At 45.6% G+C, this 20,343-nt stretch overlaps 1 protein-coding gene across 2 annotated transcripts in view; it reads left to right on the forward strand.

Annotated features, from left to right (window-relative positions):
• The window catches only part of znf341 (zinc finger protein 341), a 36,362-nt gene extending 16,539 nt beyond the window's left edge, over positions 1 to 19,823 (forward strand). For both annotated transcript variants that reach the window (XM_079803215.1, XM_079803214.1), the window contains exons 10-16: positions 4,550 to 4,758; positions 7,212 to 7,308; positions 8,880 to 9,012; positions 9,890 to 10,001; positions 10,091 to 10,161; positions 15,801 to 16,031; positions 17,084 to 19,823. In XM_079803215.1, coding sequence (XP_079659341.1) covers positions 4,550 to 4,758; positions 7,212 to 7,308; positions 8,880 to 9,012; positions 9,890 to 10,001; positions 10,091 to 10,161; positions 15,801 to 16,031; positions 17,084 to 17,319 — 1,089 coding nt within the window. In that variant the 3' untranslated portion in view covers positions 17,320 to 19,823. The remainder of the gene's footprint in view (positions 1 to 4,549; positions 4,759 to 7,211; positions 7,309 to 8,879; positions 9,013 to 9,889; positions 10,002 to 10,090; positions 10,162 to 15,800; positions 16,032 to 17,083) is intronic.
• The last annotated feature ends 520 nt before the right edge of the window (positions 19,824 to 20,343 follow it).

Below are 20,343 nucleotides of genomic sequence, written 5' to 3' on the forward strand. Positions count from 1 at the left end.
TAGGTCAGCCGAGTGTGTTGGTCAGTCGAGTGTGTAGGTCAGTCGAGTGTGGTGGTCAGTCGAGTGTGTTGGTCAGCCGAGTGTGTTGGTCAGCCGAGTGTGTTGGTCAGCCGAGTGTGTTGGTCAGTCGAGTGTGTTCGTCAGCCGAGTGTGTTGGTCAGTCGAGTGTGTTGGTCAGCCGAGTGTGTTGGTCAGCCGAGTGTGTTGATCAGTCGAGTGTGTTGGTCAGTCGAGTGTGTTGGTCAGCCGAGTGTGTTGGTCAGTCGAGTGTGTTGGTCAGCCGAGTGTGTTGGTCAGTCGAGTGTGTTGGTCAGCCGAGTGTGTTGGTCAGTCGAGTGTGTTGGTCAGCCGAGTGTGTTGGTCAGCCGAGTGTGTTGGTCAGCCGAGTGTGTTGGTCAGCCGAGTGTGTTGGTCAGCCGAGTGTGTTGGTCAGTCGAGTGTGTTGGTCAGTCGAGTGTGTTGGTCAGCCGAGTGTGTTGGTCAGTCGAGTGTGTTGGTCAGTCGAGTGTGTTGGTCAGCCGAGTGTGTTGGTCAGTCGAGTGTGTTGGTCAGTCGAGTGTGTTGGTCAGCCGAGTGTGTTGGTCAGCCGAGTGTGTTGGTCAGTCGAGTGTGTTGGACAGTCGAGTGTGTTGGTCAGTCGAGTGTGTTGGTCAGCCGAGTGTGTTGGTCAGCCGAGTGTGTTGGTCAGCCGAGTGTGTTGGTCAGCCGAGTGTGTTGGTCAGCCGAGTGTGTTGGTCAGTCGAGTGTGTTGTTCAGTCGAGTGTGTTGGTCAGCCGAGTGTGTTGGTCAGCCGAGTGTGTTGGTCAGTCGAGTGTGTTGGACAGTCGAGTGTGTTGGTCAGTCGAGTGTGTTGGTCAGTCGAGTGTGTTGGTCAGCCGAGTGTGTTGGTCAGTCGAGTGTGTTGGTCAGCCGAGTGTGTTGGTCAGCCGAGTGTGTTGGTCAGTCGATTGTGTTGGTCAGTCGAGTGTGTTGGTCAGCCGAGTGTGTTGGTCAGTCGAGTGTATTGGTCAGCCGAGTGTGTTGGTCAGTCGAGTGTGTTGGTCAGTGTGTTGGTCAGCCGAGTGTGTTGGTCAGCCGAGTGTGTTGGTCAGCCGAGTGTGTTGGTCAGTCGAGTGTGTTGGTCAGTCGAGTGTGTTGGTCAGCCGAGTGTGTTGGTCAGCCGAGTGTGTTGTTCAGTCGAGTGTGTTGGTCAGTCGAGTGTGTTGGTCAGTCGAGTGTGTTGGTCAGCCGAGTGTGTTGGTCAGCCGAGTGTGTTGGTCAGCCGAGTGTGTTGGTCAGCCGAGTGTGTTGTTCAGTCGAGTGTGTTGGTCAGTCGAGTGTGTTGGTCAGTCGAGTGTGTTGGTCAGCCGAGTGTGTTGGTCAGTCGAGTGTGTTGGTCAGTGTGTTGGTCAGCCGAGTGTGTTGGTCAGCCGAGTGTGTTGGTCACGGCCGAGTGTGTTGGTCAGCCGAGTGTGTTGGTCAGCCGAGTGTGTTGGTCAGCCGAGTGTGTTGGTCAGCCGAGTGTGTTGGTCAGTCGAGTGTGTTGGTCAGCCGAGTGTGTTGGTCAGTCGAGTGTGTTGGTCAGTGTGTTGGTCAGCCGAGTGTGTTGGTCAGTCGAGTGTGTTGGTCAGTCGAGTGTGTTGGTCAGCCGAGTGTGTTGGTCAGTCGAGTGTGTTGGTCAGTCGAGTGTTGGTCTGCCGAGTGTGTTGGTCAGTCGAGTGTGTTGGTCAGCCGAGTGTGTTGGTCAGCTGAGTGTGTTGGTCAGTCGAGTGTGTTGTTCAGTCGAGTGTGTTGGTCAGTCGAGTGTGTTGGTCAGCCGAGTGTGTTGGTCAGTCGAGTGTGTTGGTCAGCCGAGTGTGTTGGTCAGCCGAGTGTGTTGGTCAGCCGAGTGTGTTGGTCAGCCGAGTGTGTTGGTCAGCCGAGTGTGTTGGTCAGTCGAGTGTGTTGGTCAGTCGAGTGTGTTGGTCAGCCGAGTGTGTTGGTCAGTCGAGTGTGTTGGTCAGTCGAGTGTGTTGGTCAGCCGAGTGTGTTGGTCAGTCGAGTGTGTTGGTCAGTCGAGTGTGTTGGTCAGCCGAGTGTGTTGGTCAGCCGAGTGTGTTGGTCAGTCGAGTGTGTTGGACAGTCGAGTGTGTTGGTCAGCCGAGTGTGTTGGTCAGCCGAGTGTGTTGGTCAGCCGAGTGTGTTGGTCAGCCGAGTGTGTTGGTCAGTCGATTGTGTTGGTCAGTCGAGTGTGTTGGTCAGCCGAGTGTGTTGGTCAGTCGAGTGTATTGGTCAGCCGAGTGTGTTGGTCAGTCGAGTGTGTTGGTCAGTGTGTTGGTCAGCCGAGTGTGTTGGTCAGCCGAGTGTGTTGGTCAGCCGAGTGTGTTGGTCAGCCGAGTGTGTTGGTCAGTCGAGTGTGTTGGTCAGCCGAGTGTGTTGGACAGTCGAGTGTGTTGGTCAGTCGAGTGTGTTGGTCAGTCGAGTGTGTTGGTCAGCCGAGTGTGTTGGTCAGTCGAGTGTGTTGGTCAGCCGAGTGTGTTGGTCAGCCGAGTGTGTTGGTCAGTCGATTGTGTTGGTCAGTCGAGTGTGTTGGTCAGCCGAGTGTGTTGGTCAGTCGAGTGTATTGGTCAGCCGAGTGTGTTGGTCAGTCGAGTGTGTTGGTCAGTGTGTTGGTCAGCCGAGTGTGTTGGTCAGCCGAGTGTGTTGGTCAGCCGAGTGTGTTGGTCAGCCGAGTGTGTTGGTCAGTCGAGTGTGTTGGTCAGCCGAGTGTGTTGGTCAGTCGAGTGTGTTGGTCAGCCGAGTGTGTTGGTCAGCCGAGTGTGTTGGTCAGCCGAGTGTGTTGTTCAGTCGAGTGTGTTGGTCAGTCGAGTGTGTTGGTCAGTCGAGTGTGTTGGTCAGCCGAGTGTGTTGGTCAGTCGAGTGTGTTGGTCAGTGTGTTGGTCAGCCGAGTGTGTTGGTCAGCCGAGTGTGTTGGTCACGGCCGAGTGTGTTGGTCAGCCGAGTGTGTTGGTCAGCCGAGTGTGTTGGTCAGCCGAGTGTGTTGGTCAGCCGAGTGTGTTGGTCAGTCGAGTGTGTTGGTCAGCCGAGTGTGTTGGTCAGTCGAGTGTGTTGGTCAGTGTGTTGGTCAGCCGAGTGTGTTGGTCAGTCGAGTGTGTTGGTCAGTCGAGTGTGTTGGTCAGCCGAGTGTGTTGGTCAGTCGAGTGTGTTGGTCAGTCGAGTGTGTTGGTCTGCCGAGTGTGTTGGTCAGTCGAGTGTGTTGGTCAGCCGAGTGTGTTGGTCAGCTGAGTGTGTTGGTCAGTCGAGTGTGTTGTTCAGTCGAGTGTGTTGGTCAGTCGAGTGTGTTGGTCAGCCGAGTGTGTTGATCAGTCGAGTGTGTTGGTCAGCCGAGTGTGTTGGTCAGCCGAGTGTGTTGGTCAGCCGAGTGTGTTGGTCAGCCGAGTGTGTCGGTCAGCCGAGTGTGTCGGTCAGCCGAGTGTGTCGGTCAGCCGAGTGTGTCGGTCAGTCGAGTGTGTTGGTCAGCCGAGTGTGTTGGTCAGTCGAGTGTGTTGGTCAGCCGAGTGTGTTGGTCAGCCGAGTGTGTTGGTCAGTCGAGTGTGTTGGTCAGTCGAGTGTGTTGGTCAGCCGAGTGTGTTGGTCAGCCGAGTGTGTAGGTCAGTCGAGTATGTTGGTCAGCCGAGTGTGTTGGTCAGCCGAGTGTGTTGGTCAGCCGAGTGTGTTGGTCAGCCGAGTGTGTTGGTCAGTCGAGTGTGTTGGTCAGCCGAGTGTGTTGGTCAGCCGAGTGTTTTGGTCAGCCGAGTGTGTTGGTCGAGTGTGTTGGTCAGCCGAGTGTGTTGGTCAGTCGAGTGTGTTGGTCAGCCGAGTGTGTTGGTCAGTCGAGTGTGTTGGTCAGTCGAGTGTGTTGGTCAGTCGAGTGTGTTGGTCAGCCGAGTGTGTTGGTCAGTCGAGTGTGTTGGTCAGTCGAGTGTGTTGGTCAGTCGAGTGTGTTGGTCAGCCGAGTGTGTTGGTCAGTCGAGTGTGTTGGTCAGTCGAGTGTGTTGGTCAGCCGAGTGTGTTGGTCAGTCGAGTGTGTTGGTCAGCCGAGTGTTTTGGTCAGCCGAGTGTGTTGGTCAGCCGAGTGTGTTGGTCAGCCGAGTGTGTTGGTCAGTCGAGTGTGTTGGTCAGCCGAGTGTGTTGGTCAGTCGAGTGTGTTGGTCAGCCGAGTGTGTTGGTCAGCCGAGTGTGTTGGTCAGTCGAGTGTGTTGGTCAGCCGAGTGTGTTGGTCAGCCGAGTGTGTTGGTCAGCCGAGTGTTTTGGTCAGCCGAGTGTGTTGGTCAGTCGAGTGTGTTGGTCAGTCGAGTGTGTTGGTCAGCCGAGTGTGTTGGTCAGTCGAGTGTGTTGGTCAGCCGAGTGTTTTGGTCAGCCGAGTGTGTTGGTCAGCCGAGTGTGTTGGTCAGCCGAGTGTGTTGGTCAGTCGAGTGTGTTGGTCAGCCGAGTGTGTTGGTCAGTCGAGTGTGTTGGTCAGCCGAGTGTGTTGGTCAGCCGAGTGTGTTGGTCAGCCGAGTGTGTTGGTCAGTCGAGTGTGTTGGTCAGCCGAGTGTGTGTTGTTGTGCAGGTGTACCGCTGTGTGGTGAAGAGCTGCTCTCAGACCTTCCAGAAGCTGGACCAGTTCCTGGAGCACATCCACACACACCAGGAGCAGCTGACGTACCGCTGTCACCAGTGCAGTAAAGTCTTCCCATCGCTCTTCGAGCTCGGCCTCCACCAGTACTCACACAGCTTCTGTCCGCAGCAGAACCAGCGCAAAGAGACCAACTACTACAGGTCAGACTCGCTCACGCCGACTCCACACCGGCACGAACGGTGGTCAAAAACAAAAATGCTATGAAATGCATGTCATATTTTGTGAGAAAGTCATTAGGGACTATTTTTGGGACACCAAATACTGGATTTCATTCAGCAACACTACAGGTCACAGTGATGATAGTTCAGGTCTAGGGATGAAACGATTACCGGTTTCACGATAAACCACGATAACATTTAGTGACGGTTAGTAATATCGTTTAAAATGTAATTATCATTAAAACCGCGTGTGATTATCACGATTTTGAAAACTCGTGCTAAATCTTGTCCAGTCAGCAAATCTGAGGCGTTGTCATATTTTGGCTTTTACAAAATTTCTGAGGGAAACTTAATCGCAGATGGTCACCCTGTCTGCAGAACAACAGAAGAAAGTCGCTATAATAGGGGAAACACGTCAAAACTACGAACGCAAGGCAAGTGGACTTTGACCTCATTACCAAAACTACGTCTGGGAAATAATAACGTGAAGCGAACGAAGAAATTCAGACAAGACTAGGGTGACATTTAAGGGATAATCAGGGCTTGACATCAACAACCTCCATTTGCGAGTGTAGCGTTATTTCGGCTGCACACTAGCCACTCTGGCTGTTGAACATATTATAGTCTTCTCAAAAGCCATCTGTTATAATCACGTTGCGCATTATAATCACTCACACGTGTTTCTATTGAGTTTATGAATGCAATGTCTCATAATCAGAGGCGTTCAGATTAGCAAGAGTTTCGTTCAGAGCGCGCGCCGCTGTCAATCACTGAAATCTACACTCAGATCAGAGATAAACGTGCGATGTACGCAGGAGATTCACTCATCATACCGTGATTGACTGTTTCTGTTCTATTTCAGCAGCGGAAATAGTTTCAAACAAACCCAGCAGAACCACAGCGCATCTGATATGACTGGCATAACGCAGACGAATTTAGGGACCGTCTGTAAAGTTACACACAACATTGGTAACGTTTTACACGTTTCAAACTTCAATAGCATTTGAAGAGAATGACAGTCATAAAACTGACTGTAAAGTGATCATCTAGGTGTCAGGTATGATGCACACATTTTGATATTTAATAAAATAAACTGTCAAATATGGAAATATGGATATGCATTATTTCACTACTGTTTGGGCTCTAACACAAAATATGCTAGATTTAAATGCATCATTGCTCAACATTGATGAGAATATTGCTTGAGAATATATTTACAGAGATAATATTAGAGATTATATTTACGACAAATTATTATTATTTATGCGTTATGCGTTGCTATTGACGACGGCCATTACAAGGAAAGAAATCCCACAGAATAGAATCTAGCTTTAAAAAGTGCATAGAGCTGCTTTAGTTATTTGTTGTTTGTTGATTTTCAAATATAAAACTTGTTGAAATGTTTTAAGTGTGTGCATCTGTTCTTTTTGAACACGTTCATCTCATTTGAAGAAAAAACGTGATAATATTGATAACCGTGATTATTTGGGTCACTATAAGCGTGATGTGAAATTTCCATACCGTTTCATCCCTATTTAGGTCAGACGCTTTTTCCCAAGGTGCACCTGTGCTTCTAAGTTTAAAAATTTAGCAGCGCATTTAGAAACTTTACACTATTTCTGCGTTTATATATATATATATATATATATATATATATATATATATATATATATATAAAACACACTGTAATAAACAGATTTGAGGGTGAGCAAAAACACTTTTTTGTGTGTGTCCCTTTAAATGCAAATTAGCTGCTGCTCAAGGGGAGGAGCTTCAAGAGCTCATGTTAGCAGCTCTGATGACCTCACGCAGACACGCAATGAAACTGTTCAGCCTTTTGTGTTCAATTATGGAGCGACTCAAGAAGAAGAGACAACATGTGGAATGAGACAGGGCGTTTCTGAAGGGATGAGTTAATTATCTTCAAGTCATTGATTAGCATATTCTGTCATGATAATCTCACCCCCTTGGTTGTGTGTTCTCAGGGGCGGGGTTTATGTACATTTCACAGCGTTATAAATCAGTGAGTCGATTCAGCGGTTCAGAGCGTTATGAATCAGTGAGTCGATTCAGCGGTTCAGAGCGTTATGAATCAGTGAGTCGATTCAGCGGTTCAGAGCATTATGAATCAGTGAGTCGATTCAGCAGTTTGAATCGCCAAATTTCAGCCGTTTGGCGGTTTGACACGCGATCCGAATCATGATTCGATTCACTGATTCATAACGCTTCGAAGCTTCATGAGGCCGTGTTTTGAAATCATGACAGAATTTTCATTTTTGGCTGAACTAACCCTTTAAAGAAAACTGATCCGCAGGGATTTTTTATGCGCACACATGCTCCAGAACACACTGTAGAGTTCACACACACATGTATGTTTAGTGGTGGCTCAGGTTGAAGTGTGTGACCCGAGTGTGTGTGGTTGTTGTTGTGTTCAGATGTATGAAGTGTCAGAGTAAATACTCCACACAGGAAGCTCTGGAGCAGCATCTGCTGAACGCCACACACAGCTTCCCCTGCCCGCACTGCATGAAGGTACTCCGCTCTTACTCGCTGTCTCTTCATACTCATTTTTTATATTTTTAATGTATTTTATTTGAGTTTGTTTTAGTCATATTAAAACTTCAGTTTAACCTTTTTAAGTTTTTCATGTTATATTTATATATTTCAGATTGTGTACCTTGAATGCAATGTAAGTCGCTTTGGATAAAAGCGTCTGCCAAATGCGTAAATGAAATATTTCAGCTTTATTTCGGTTAACAAAAAATATTTTCGTTAACTGAAATAAAGCTGAAATATATAAATATAACATGAAAAACTTAATATATAATTAAAAGCTAATTAAAAATAGTAATAATTACTATGACAGTAAATGAGTAATACTATTATAATTTTTTATATATTTTATATTTTCAGATTAGTTTTTATATACTTCAGTTTGCGCTTTATACGTTTTTTTCTATTTAATATTCATGTTTTATTTCAGTTAACAAACATGGTTTTTAATAAATTAAATGTTAGTATTATTCATATACTGTTATGGTATTTATTACTATTTTAAATTAGCTTTTAATTTTATATTTTCAGTTTAAGTTTTATGTAATTTTATTATGTGCTTTTGTCAGTTTAAAAAAAAAATATATTCAGTTTGTTTTAGTAATTTTTATACTTCAGTTTATGTTTTTCAACTAATATTCATATTTTATTTCAGTTAACAAACATGATTTTTAATAAATTAAATGTAGTATTATTCATATACTGTTAAGGTATTTATTAATATTTTAAATTAGCTTTTAATTTTATATTTTCAGTTTAAGTTTGAGTAATTTTAATATTTTCAGTTTAAGTTTTTCAACTAATATTCATGTTTTATTTCAGGTAACGAAAAATATTTTTAATAATTTAAATGTAGTATTATTCATATACTGTTTATAGTATTTATTACTATTTTAAGTTAGCTTTTTTCAGTTTAAGTTTTAGTAATTTTATGTGCTTTTAAACTTTTAGGTTTTTCATCTAATATTCATATTTTATTTCAGCTTTATTTCAATAAATGAAAATGATTCTTAATAGTTTTATTATTATTCATACGCTGTTATAGTATTTATTAATATTTAGCTTTTATTTTATTATTTAGTTTTATTTATTTTAAGTTGTAGTATTTTTTGTAATTTGTATAACTTTATTTCATTTTAATTTCAGTTTTACATTTAGCAATTTTAGTGCGTCGACTTATTTTAGTTACTGTAGTTGCCAAGGCTAGTTCGTTTTTCAATATACATATTATATTTCATTTTTATTTCAATTAACAAAAATGAGTGAGTAATAAATACTATAATAGAATTAATACTATTTTGAATGAGCTTTTATTTTGATATTTTAATTTTAATTTGAGTACTTTTGTTATGTGCTTTTGTCATTTTTATTAAAGTTTATTTTTATTTCATATTTCAGTTGCCAAGGCAATATTTCAAATTTTAGTTTTTCATCTAATATATTTATTTAATTTCAGCTTTATTTCAATGAACAACATTTACCAGTTTTAGATTTAGTTAATAATAGCGCAATAATGCAGAATGTGTTGAAATGTGTGTTTAATGCCGCAGGTGTTTCCGTGCGAGAGGTATTTCCGGAGGCATCTCTCCACTCACGGCGTCGGCGGGAAATTCAAGTGTCAGATCTGTAAAAAGTTCTTCAAAACTGAGCACTACCTCAAACTACACACACAGATCCACTCAGGTGTGACACTTTAATGGGTGGAAATGTCCTTTACTCGCAAATGCAGTTTTTGTTAAAAATGATCAAGTGCCCCATTATGCTGTTGAGGAGACTCCAAAACCACATGAAGAATCTTTAAGGCGAGACACGGCGCGTGTTTTAAATATTATACACTACTGATATTAATTAACTGAATATATAGTTTGTTTGTAGTTTGGGGGTTTTATAGAAATGTATGCAGTTATACAGTATAAAACTTTAAAGGCTGTTTTCTCAAAATGAGTTTTTCCTCACGCTCAGAGTCAGATATATCCACTTCAGGAACACCTACAAGAAACAACTTTTGCAGTCTTATACTGAACTATATTCTGAAGGCTTTTAAAGAGGGATTTGTTGATATATCATTCCTATCCTGAGTTATAGGTCCTTTAACTCCATAAAACATGGCGAAAATTGATTTTTAAGGCTATTGTCAGTATTCTCTAATTTACTAAAGCACAAAATAAGATATCCAGAATCCCCTCTGTAAAAGCGCTCTCATCTAACATGTCAACAAATACAACCAAGAATTTTAAACATGGTCCTTTCCAATTTCCAGATTTTTTTTTTGGAAAAGTATGCAAATGAGCGTATATTTAAGTATATAAGGCCTCATTTGCATATTAAAACATTAATTTACACAAAACGTGTAATACATTTTTTTATTATGATGCCAGTAATAAACTGGAGAAGTTTCACAGTGATATCTTCCCCATTCACCTGTAGTGTCTCGCCTTAAAATAGCATAATAGGGGCACTTTTAATTAAGCATTCTGAAAGATTTAAGTAAAACAAACAAGTAAATGAATTAAACCTGATGAATTTCAGTGACGTTAGGTGAGGTTGTGTTGTTTTGTAGGAGAGAAACCGTATAAATGCTCTGTCTGTGAGGCCACGTTCAACAGGAAGGACAAAGTAAAGAGACACATGCTGATTCACGAGCCCTTCAAGAAGTACAAGTGTCCCTTCAGGTGCGTGAGCGGCGTCAGAGCGGCTCAGAGAACATCAGTCGCACCAGTGAACAGTTACAGGTTTGATTATTTCTGTCTTTCCTCTGCAGGACTCATGTGGGCTGCACCAAAGAGTTCAACAGACCCGACAAACTCAAAGCTCATATTCTCTCTCATTCAGGTGAGGATGATCAAGCATTCAATCTGAGTATAAAAATCCCCCTATATATGATTTTGTTTCATATTTATATCATATGATATACGATAAAGTAACAAGGCGCGATAACACACGAGTAACGAGCGCAATATCACACGAGTAACGAGGGCGATATCACACGAGTAACGAGCACGATAACACGAGTAACGAGCGCGATATCACACGAGTAACGAGCGCGATATCACACGAGTAACGAACGCGATATCACACGAGTAACGAACGCGATATCACACGAGTAACGAGCGCGATAACACACGAGTAACGAGCACGATAACACGAGTAACGAGCGCGATATCACACGAGTAACGAACGCGATATCACACGAGTAACGAGCGCGATAACACACGAGTAACGAGCGCGATATCACACGAGTAACGAGCGCGATATCACACGAGTAACGAACGCGATATCACACGAGTAACGAGCGCGATAACACACGAGTAACGAGCGCGATATCACACGAGTAACGAGCGCGATAACACACGAGTAACGAGGGGCGATATCACACGAGTAACGAGGGCGATATCACACGAGTAACGAGCGCGATATCACACGAGTAACGAGCGCGATAACACATGAGTAACGAGCGCGATAACACACGAGTAACGAGCGCGATATCACACGAGTAACGAGCGCGATAACACATGAGTAACGAGCGCGATAACACACGAGTAACGAGCGCGATATCACACGAGTAACGAGCGCGATAACACACGAGTAACGAGCGCGATATCACACGAGTAACGAGCGCGATATCACACGAGTAACGAGCGCGATATCACACGAGTAACGAGCGCGATATCACACGAGTAACGAGCGCGATATCACACGAGTAACGAGGGCGATATCACACGAGTAACGAGCGCGATATCACACGAGTAACGAGGGCGATATCACACGAGTAACGAGCGTTATAACACACGAGTAACGAGCGCGATATCACACGAGTAACGAGCGTTATAACACACGAGTAACGAGCGCGATATCACACGAGTAACGAGCGCTATAACACACGAGTAACGAGCGCGATATCACACGAGTAACGAGCGCGATATCACACGAGTAACGAGCGCGATATCACACGAGTAACGAGCACTATAACACGAGTAACGAGCGCGATATCACACGAGTAACGAGCGCGATATCACACGAGTAACGAGCGCGATATCACACGAGTAACGAGCACTATAACACGAGTAACGAGCGCTATAACACACGAGTAACGAGCGTTATAACACACGAGTAACGAGCGTGATATCACACGAGTAACGAGCACTATAACATGAGTAACGAGCGCTATAACACACGAGTAACGAGGGGCGATATCACACGAGTAACGAGCGCGATATCACACGAGTAACGAGCGCGATATCACACGAGTAACGAGCACTATAACACGAGTAACGAGCGCTATAACACACGAGTAACGAGCGTTATAACACACGAGTAACGAGCGTGATATCACACGAGTAACGAGCACTATAACATGAGTAACGAGCGCTATATCACACGAGTAACGAGCGTTATAACACACGAGTAACGAGCGCGATATCACACGAGTAACGAGCACTATAACATGAGTAACGAGTGCTATATCACACGAGTAACGAGCGTTATAACACACGAGTAACGAGCGCTATATCACACGAGTAACGAGCGTTATAACACACGAGTAACGAGCGCGATATCACACGAGTAACGAGCGTTATAACACACGAGTAACGAGCGCGATATCACACGAGTAACGAGCGCTATAACACACGAGTAACGAGCGCGATATCACACGAGTAACGAGCGCTATATCACACGAGTAACGAGCGCTATATCACACGAGTAACGAGCACTATAACATGAGTAACGAGCGCTATAACACACGAGTAACGAGCACTATAACACGAGTAACGAGCGCTATATCACACGAGTAACGAGCGCTATAACACACGAGTAACGAGCGCTATAACACACGAGTAACGAGCACGATATCACACGAGTAACGAACGCAATATCACACGAGTAACGAGCACGATATCACACGAGTAACGAGCGCAATATCACACGAGTAACGAGCGCTATAACACACGAGTAACGAGCGCGATATCACACGAGTAACGAGCGCTATAACACACGAGTAACGAGCGCTATAACACACGAGTAACGAGCGCGATATCACACGAGTAACGAGCGCGATATCACACGAGTAACGAGCGCGATATCACACGAGTAACGAGCGCAATATCACACGAGTAACGAGCGCGATAACACACGAGTAACGAGCGCGATATCACACGAGTAACGAGCGATATCCCACGATTAACGAGCGCAATATCACACGAGTAACGAGCGCTATAACACACGAGTAACGAGCACGAAATCACACGAGTAACGAGCGCGATAACACACGAGTAACGAGGGGCGATATCACACGATTAACGAGCGCAATATCACACGAGTAACGAGCGCAATATCACACGAGTAACGAGCGCTATAACACACGAGTAACGAGGGGCGATAACACACGAGTAACAAGCGCGATATCACACGAGTAACGAGGGGCGATATCACACGAGTAACGAGCGCGATATCACACGAGTAACGAGCGCGATATCACACGTGTAACGAGGGGCGATATCACACGAGTAACGAGCGCGATATAACACGAGTAACGAGCGCGATATCACACGAGTAACGAGCGCGATATCACACGAGTAACGAGCGCTATAACACACGAGTAACGAGCGCTATATCACACGAGTAACGAGCGCGATATCACACGAGTAACGAGCCCTATAACACGAGTAACGAGCACTATAACACACAAGTAACGAGCACTATATCACACGAGTAACGAGCGCTATAACACACAAGTAACGAGCGCTATAACACACGAGTAACGAGCGCTATAACACACGAGTAACGAGCGCTATAACACACGAGTAACGAGCGCGATATCACACGAGTAACGAACGCAATATCACACGAGTAACGAGCACGATATCACACGAGTAACGAGGGGCAATATCACACGAGTAACGAGCGCAATATCACACGAGTAACGAGCGCTATAACACACGAGTAACGAGCGCGATATCACACGAGTAACGAGCGCTATAACACACGAGTAACGAGCGCTATAACACACGAGTAACGAGCGCGATATCACACGAGTAACGAGCGCGATATCACACGAGTAACGAGGGGCGATAACACACGAGTAACGAGCGCGATATCACACGAGTAACGAGGGGCGATATCACACGAGTAACGAGCGCGATATCACACGAGTAACGAGCGCGATATCACACGAGTAACGAGCGCGATATCACACGATTAACGAGCGCAATATCACACGAGTAACGAGGGGCGATATCACACGAGTAACGAGCGCGATATCACACGATTAACGAGCGCAATATCACACGAGTAACGAGCGCGATAACACACGAGTAACGAGCGATATCCCACGATTAACGAGCGCAATATCACACGAGTAACGAGCGCTATAACACACGAGTAACGAGCGCTATAACACACGAGTAACGAGCGCGATATCACACGAGTAACGAGCGCGATATCACACGAGTAACGAGGGGCGATAACACACGAGTAACGAGCGCGATATCACACGAGTAACGAGGGGCGATATCACACGAGTAACGAGCGCGATATCACACGAGTAACGAGCGCGATATCACACGAGTAACGAGCGCGATATCACACGATTAACGAGCGCAATATCACACGAGTAACGAGGGGCGATATCACACGAGTAACGAGCGCGATATCACACGATTAACGAGCGCAATATCACACGAGTAACGAGCGCGATAACACACGAGTAACGAGCGATATCCCACGATTAACGAGCGCAATATCACACGAGTAACGAGCGCTATAACACACGAGTAACGAGCACGAAATCACACGAGTAACGAGCGCGATAACACACGAGTAACGAGGGGCGATATCACACGATTAACGAGCGCAATATCACACGAGTAACGAGCGCAATATCACACGAGTAACGAGCGCTATAACACACGTGTAACGAGGGGCGATATCACACGAGTAACGAGCGCGATATCACATGAGTAACGAGGGGCGATATCACACGAGTAACGAGGGGCGATATCACACGAGTAACGAGCGCGATATCACACGAGTAACGAGCGCGATAACACACGAGTAACGAGCGATATCCCACGATTAACGAGCGCAATATCACACGAGTAACGAGCGCTATAACACACGAGTAACGAGCACGAAATCACACGAGTAACGAGGGGCGATATCACACGATTAACGAGCGCAATATCACACGAGTAACGAGCGCAATATCACACGAGTAACGAGCGCTATAACACACGAGTAACGAGGGGCGATAACACACGAGTAACAAGCGCGATATCACACGAGTAACGAGGGGCGATATCACACGAGTAACGAGCGCGATATCACACGAGTAACGAGCGCGATATCACACGTGTAACGAGGGGCGATATCACACGAGTAACGAGCGCGATATCACATGAGTAACGAGGGGCGATATCACACGAGTAACGAGGGGCGATATCACACGAGTAACGAGCGCGATATCACACGAGTAACGAGGGGCGATATCACACGAGTAACGAGCGCGATATCACACGAGTAACGAGCGCGATATCACACGAGTAACGAGCGCGATATCACACGATTAACGAGCGCGATATCACACGAGTAACGAGGGGCGATATCACACGAGTAACGAGCGCGATAACACACGAGTAACGAGGGGCGATATCACACGAGTAACGAGGGCGATAACACACGAGTAACGAGGGGCGATATCACACGAATAACGAGCGCAATATCACACGAGTAACGAGGGGCGATATCACACGATTAACGAGCGCGATATCACACGAGTAACGAGCGCAATATCACACGAGTAACGAGCGTGATATCACACGAGTAACGAGGGGCGATATCACACGAGTAACGAGCGCGATATCACACGAGTAACGAGGGGCGATATCACACGAGTAACGAGCGCGATATCACACGAGTAACGAGGGGCGATATCACACGAGTAACGAGCGCGATATCACACGAGTAACGAGCGCAATATCACACGAGTAACGAGGGGCGATATCACACGAGTAACGAGCGCGATATCACACGAGTAACGAGCGCGATATCACACGAGTAACGAGCGCGATATCACACGAGTAACGAGCGCGATATCACACGAGTAACGAGCGCGATATCACACGAGTAACGAGCGCGATATCACACGAGTAACGAGCGCGATATCACACGAGTAACGAGCGCGGTATCACACGAGTAACGAGCGCGATATCACACGAGTAACGAGCGCGATATCACACGAGTAACGAGCGCGATATCACACGAGTAACGAGCGCTATAACACGAGTAACGAGCGCTATATCACACGAGTAACGAGCGCGATATCACACGAGTAACGAGCGCGGTATCACACGAGTAACGAGCGCGATATCACACGAGTAACGAGCGCTATAACACACGAGTAACGAGTTTTACGTTTTTTTCATGGTGTAATTTGGAAGTGTATAATAATAAGTGTGTTGTTCTGTGCCGTGCAGGTATTAAGCCGTATAAGTGTCAGTTCTGTCAGAAGTCGTTCAGTCGTCGAGCTCATATGCTGGAACACCAGCGCTCACACACGGACAACTACCGCTTCCGCTGCTCCGCCTGTAGCAAGGGCTTCACCCGCCAGAAATACTACCGGGATCACAAGTGTCCGCTGGCGGGCGGCGCGGCCGGAGACGCACAGGGCGCTGACGGATCACAGGGACAGGACAACAGCAGCGAAGGTACACACACACACACACACACACACACACAAATTAATACGTTTTTATACATACAAGTTAAAGGGTTAGTTCACCCAAAAATGTAAATTGTGTCATTAATGACTGAGCCTCATGTGGTTGGACACCCGTCAGACCTCCGTTCATCTTCAGACACAAATGAAGATATTTTAGTGTAAATCTGATGCTCTGAAAGGCCTCCATTGGCTCAACTTTACACTCTCAAGACCCTTAAAAGACACTAAAAACGTTGTTACAAAGTCCATCTCACTACAGCGGCTCTACAATAACTTTATGAAGACGAGAATAGTTTCTGTGCGCAAAAAAACCCTAAATAACGACTTATATAGTGATGACGATTTCAAAACACGGCCTCATGAAGCTTCAAAGCGTTATGAATCAGTCGAATCAGCGGTTCAGAGCGTTATGAATCAGTGAGTCGATTCAGCGGTTCAGAGCGTTATGAATCAGTGAGTTGATTCAGCTGTTCAGAGCGTTATGAATCAGTGAGTCAATTCAGCTGTTCAGAGCGTTATGAATCAGTGAGTCGATTCAGCGGTTCAGAGCGTTATGAATCAGTGAGTCGATTCAGCAGTTTGAATCGCCAAATTTCAGCAGTTTGGTGGTTTGACACGCGATCCGAATCATGATTCGACTGATTCATAACGCTCTGAACCGCTGAATCGACTCACTGATTCATAACGCTTCGAAGCTTCATGATGCCGTGTTTTGAAATCGTCATCAGTATATAAGTCTTTATTTAGGGTTTTTTTGCGCACAGAAACTATTCTCGTCTTCATAAAGTTATTGTAGAGCCGCTGTAGTGAGATGGACTTTGTAACTTTAGTCTTTAGTGTCTTTTAAGGGTCTTGAGAGTGTAAAGTTGAGCCAATGGAGGCCTTTCAGAGCATCAGATTTACACTAAAATATCTTCATTTGTGTCTGAAGATGAACGGAGGTCTGACGGGTGTCCAACCACATGAGGCTCAGTCATTAATCACACAATTTACAGTTTTGGCTGAACTAACCCTTTAAGTCTTTTGATAACATTTCAGGGGAAGCGTCTCCTGCCGCGGAGCCTGACGAACACGGAGAAACCGAAGAGGAGGGCGAGGATAATGACGGCGAGACCGAGCAGGATGGAATTATGGGAATGGGTGGAGGAGAGAAGCAGACGAGAGAAGAGGAGGATGAAGAGAGGAGTGATGAAACGAGACTGGATCACATGCAGGAAGACGACAGAGCTGTCCGGCTGCTCTCGGAACCCATGTGCTTCCAGACGGTCGACTGATCGCGATTCAGAGTCAAGCTGCCAATGTACTTTCTACTCGCATTTCCCAGAATTCGCACTTAAGTCATGCAGTTTACTAATAAAGTGCGGCAGGGATTATGTCAATTTGTAGGCTGACCCGGAAGTTAGCATCACACTGGTTCCCTCGAAAAAAACCCAATTGGACTTTTCCATTGGCTTTTGGATTGTCGCAAACACAACAAGCTCGGTGATCAACAAAAGTTGTCCATCAAGATCGTTTTATGAATTTAAAAAGATATATCTTGTCTATATTTTGTCACTTATTGAGCTGGAGCCATTTACCTCCAGTCTTTGTGCTAAGCTAGGCTAGCTGGAGCCATTTACCTCCAGTCTTTGTGCTAAGCTAGGCTAGCTGGAGCCGTTTACCTCCAGTCTTTGTGCTAAGCTAGGCTAGCTGGAGCCGTTTACCTCCAGTCTTTGTCCTAAGCTAGGCTAGCTGGAGCCGTTTACCTCCAGTCTTTGTGCTAAGCTAGGCTAGCTGGAGCCATTTACATCCAGTCTTTGTACTAAGCTAGGCTAGCTGGAGCCATTTACCTCCAGTCTTTGTGCTAGGCTAGCTGGAGCCATTTACCTCCAGTCTTTGTGCTAGGCTAGCTGGAGCCATTTACCTCCAGTCTTTGTGCTAAGCTAGGCTAGCTGTAGCCGTTTACCTCCAGTCTTTGTGCTAAGCTAGGCTAGCTGGAGCCGTTTACCTCCAGTCTTTGTGCTAAGCTAGGCTAGCTGGAGCCATTTACCTCCACTCTTTGTGCTAAGCTAGGCTAGCTGGAGCCATTTACCTCCAGTCTTTGTACTAAGCTAGGCTAGCTGGAGCCATTTACCTCCAGTCTTTGTGCTAGGCTAGCTGGAGCCATTTACCTCCAGTCTTTGTGCTAAGCTAGGCTAGCTGGAGCCATTTACCTCCAGTCTTTTTGCTAAGCTAGGCTAGCTGGAGCCATTTACCTCCACTCTTTGTGCTAAGCTAGGCTAGCTGGAGCCGTGTACCTCCAGTCTTTGTGCTAAGCTAGGCTAGCTGGAGCCATTTACCTCCACTCTTTGTGCTAAGCTAGGCTAGCTGGAGCCGTTTACCTCCAGTCTTTGTGCTAAGCTAGGCTAGCTGGAGCCGTTTACCTCCAGTCTTTGTGCTAAGCTAGGCTAGCTGGAGCCGTTTACCTCCACTCTTTGTGCTAAGCTAGGCTAGCTGGAGTCGTTTACCTCCAGTCTTTGTGCTAAGCTAGGCTAGCTGGAGCCATTTACCTCCAGTCTTTGTGCTAAGCTAGGCTAGCTGGAGCCATTTACCTCCACTCTTTGTGCTAAGCTAGGCTAGCTGGAGCCGTGTACCTCCAGTCTTTGTGCTAAGCTAGGCTAGCTGGAGCCATTTACCTCCACTCTTTGTGCTAAGCTAGGCTAGCTGGAGCCGTTTACCTCCAGTCTTTGTGCTAAGCTAGGCTAGCTGGAGCCGTTTACCTCCAGTCTTTGTGCTAAGCTAGGCTAGCTGGAGCCGTTTACCTCCACTCTTTGTGCTAAGCTAGGCTAGCTGGAGTCGTTTACCTCCAGTCTTTGTGCTAAGCTAGGCTAGCTGGAGCCATTTACCTCCAGTCTTTGTGCTAAGCTAGGCTAGCTGGAGCCATTTACCTCCAGTCTTTGTGCTAAGCTAGGCTAGCTGGAGCCATTTACCTCCAGTCTTTGTGCTAAGCTAGGCTAGCTGGAGCCATTTACCTCCAGTCTTTGTGCTAAGCTAGGCTAGCTGGAGCCATTTACCTCCAGTCTTTGTGCTAAGCTAGGCTAGCTGGAGCCATTTACCTCCAGTCTTTGTGCTAAGCTAGGCTAGCGGTGGTGCGTCAGACAGAGTTATGGCATGGAGATGAGAATGGTGTGTATGGACTTCTCTAACTCTGGGGGATGCGGTGAATAAGATAAAGTGCCTAAAAGTCGGCGTGTTCCTTTAACAACTCTTTCAGTCTTTATTTAAAACCATTTTCCCTGAAAGTTTGAGATTGTAAGCATAACGAGACTGTAAAAGTGAGTAGATCGGCTGATGACGTTTTATCTCGACAGCCTCTGTAGTCCCATAGACACTTGCTAGCAAACACCTTTTTCAAGACAAAGAACATCTTAATCCCGAGTGGGCTAATACTGATGTGTTTATGTCGTAGAATTAAGCTGTTGAGCTCGTGCTCTTATTTCATCCATTTAACCAAAACCCCATTCAAAAAACCCATCGACTTCAGGACGAGGGAACCAGAAGTGCTAATGCTAACTCGTGTCCGCGTTTTGCCCTACACAAATACATCATCTATAGCGTTGTGTTAAAAAGTATAAATGATGTTTTCTATCATTGTCAAGGGTCTAACAATCCCTGTTGCTGATCTTTGATATTTGATTCGTTTTATATTAAAACAATCTTGTAAGCTAATTTATTTTTTCTCGCATTTGTCGAGATGAACTGTAACCTAACAGTTTCAAATAAAATAATGAGCTGAATTTCTGCACATTTGCAGTTTGGTTATGATGTCTTGTTTTGTTGCTTGTCCATAAATCATGCAATTTATGGGATATTGAACAAGAACTTGACATAACACTGTTATTTTTAACTAAAACTATTAAATACAGTGAATAACACTGATGATCTCTTCATTAGTGGGTGGGATATATTCGGCAGCAAGTGAACAAAATGAATGGTGTTTATAATCAGGATGTTTAAATGGTACAAAAACTGCTTATACACTATAAACTGCTTATAAGCTTTCCTGTAGCTCAAACAGTAGAGCGTGGCGCTAGCAACGCCAAGGTCATGGGTTCGATTCCCAGGGAAAGCAAGAATTGACAAAATGTAAAATGTGTACTTTGAATGCAATGTAAGTCGCTTTGGATAAAAGCGTCTGCCAAATGCATAAATGTAAATGTAAATGTTATAATCGATAAAAGGATTATTAGGAACACCTGTTCAATTTCTCATTAATGTAATTATCTAATCAACCAATCACATGGCAGTGTCTTCAATGCATTTAGGGGTGTGGTCCTGGT

The sequence above is a fragment of the Gobio gobio genome, assembly GCF_949357685.1.
Source record: "Gobio gobio genome assembly, chromosome: 21".
NCBI classification, from domain to species: domain Eukaryota; kingdom Metazoa; phylum Chordata; class Actinopteri; order Cypriniformes; family Gobionidae; genus Gobio; species Gobio gobio.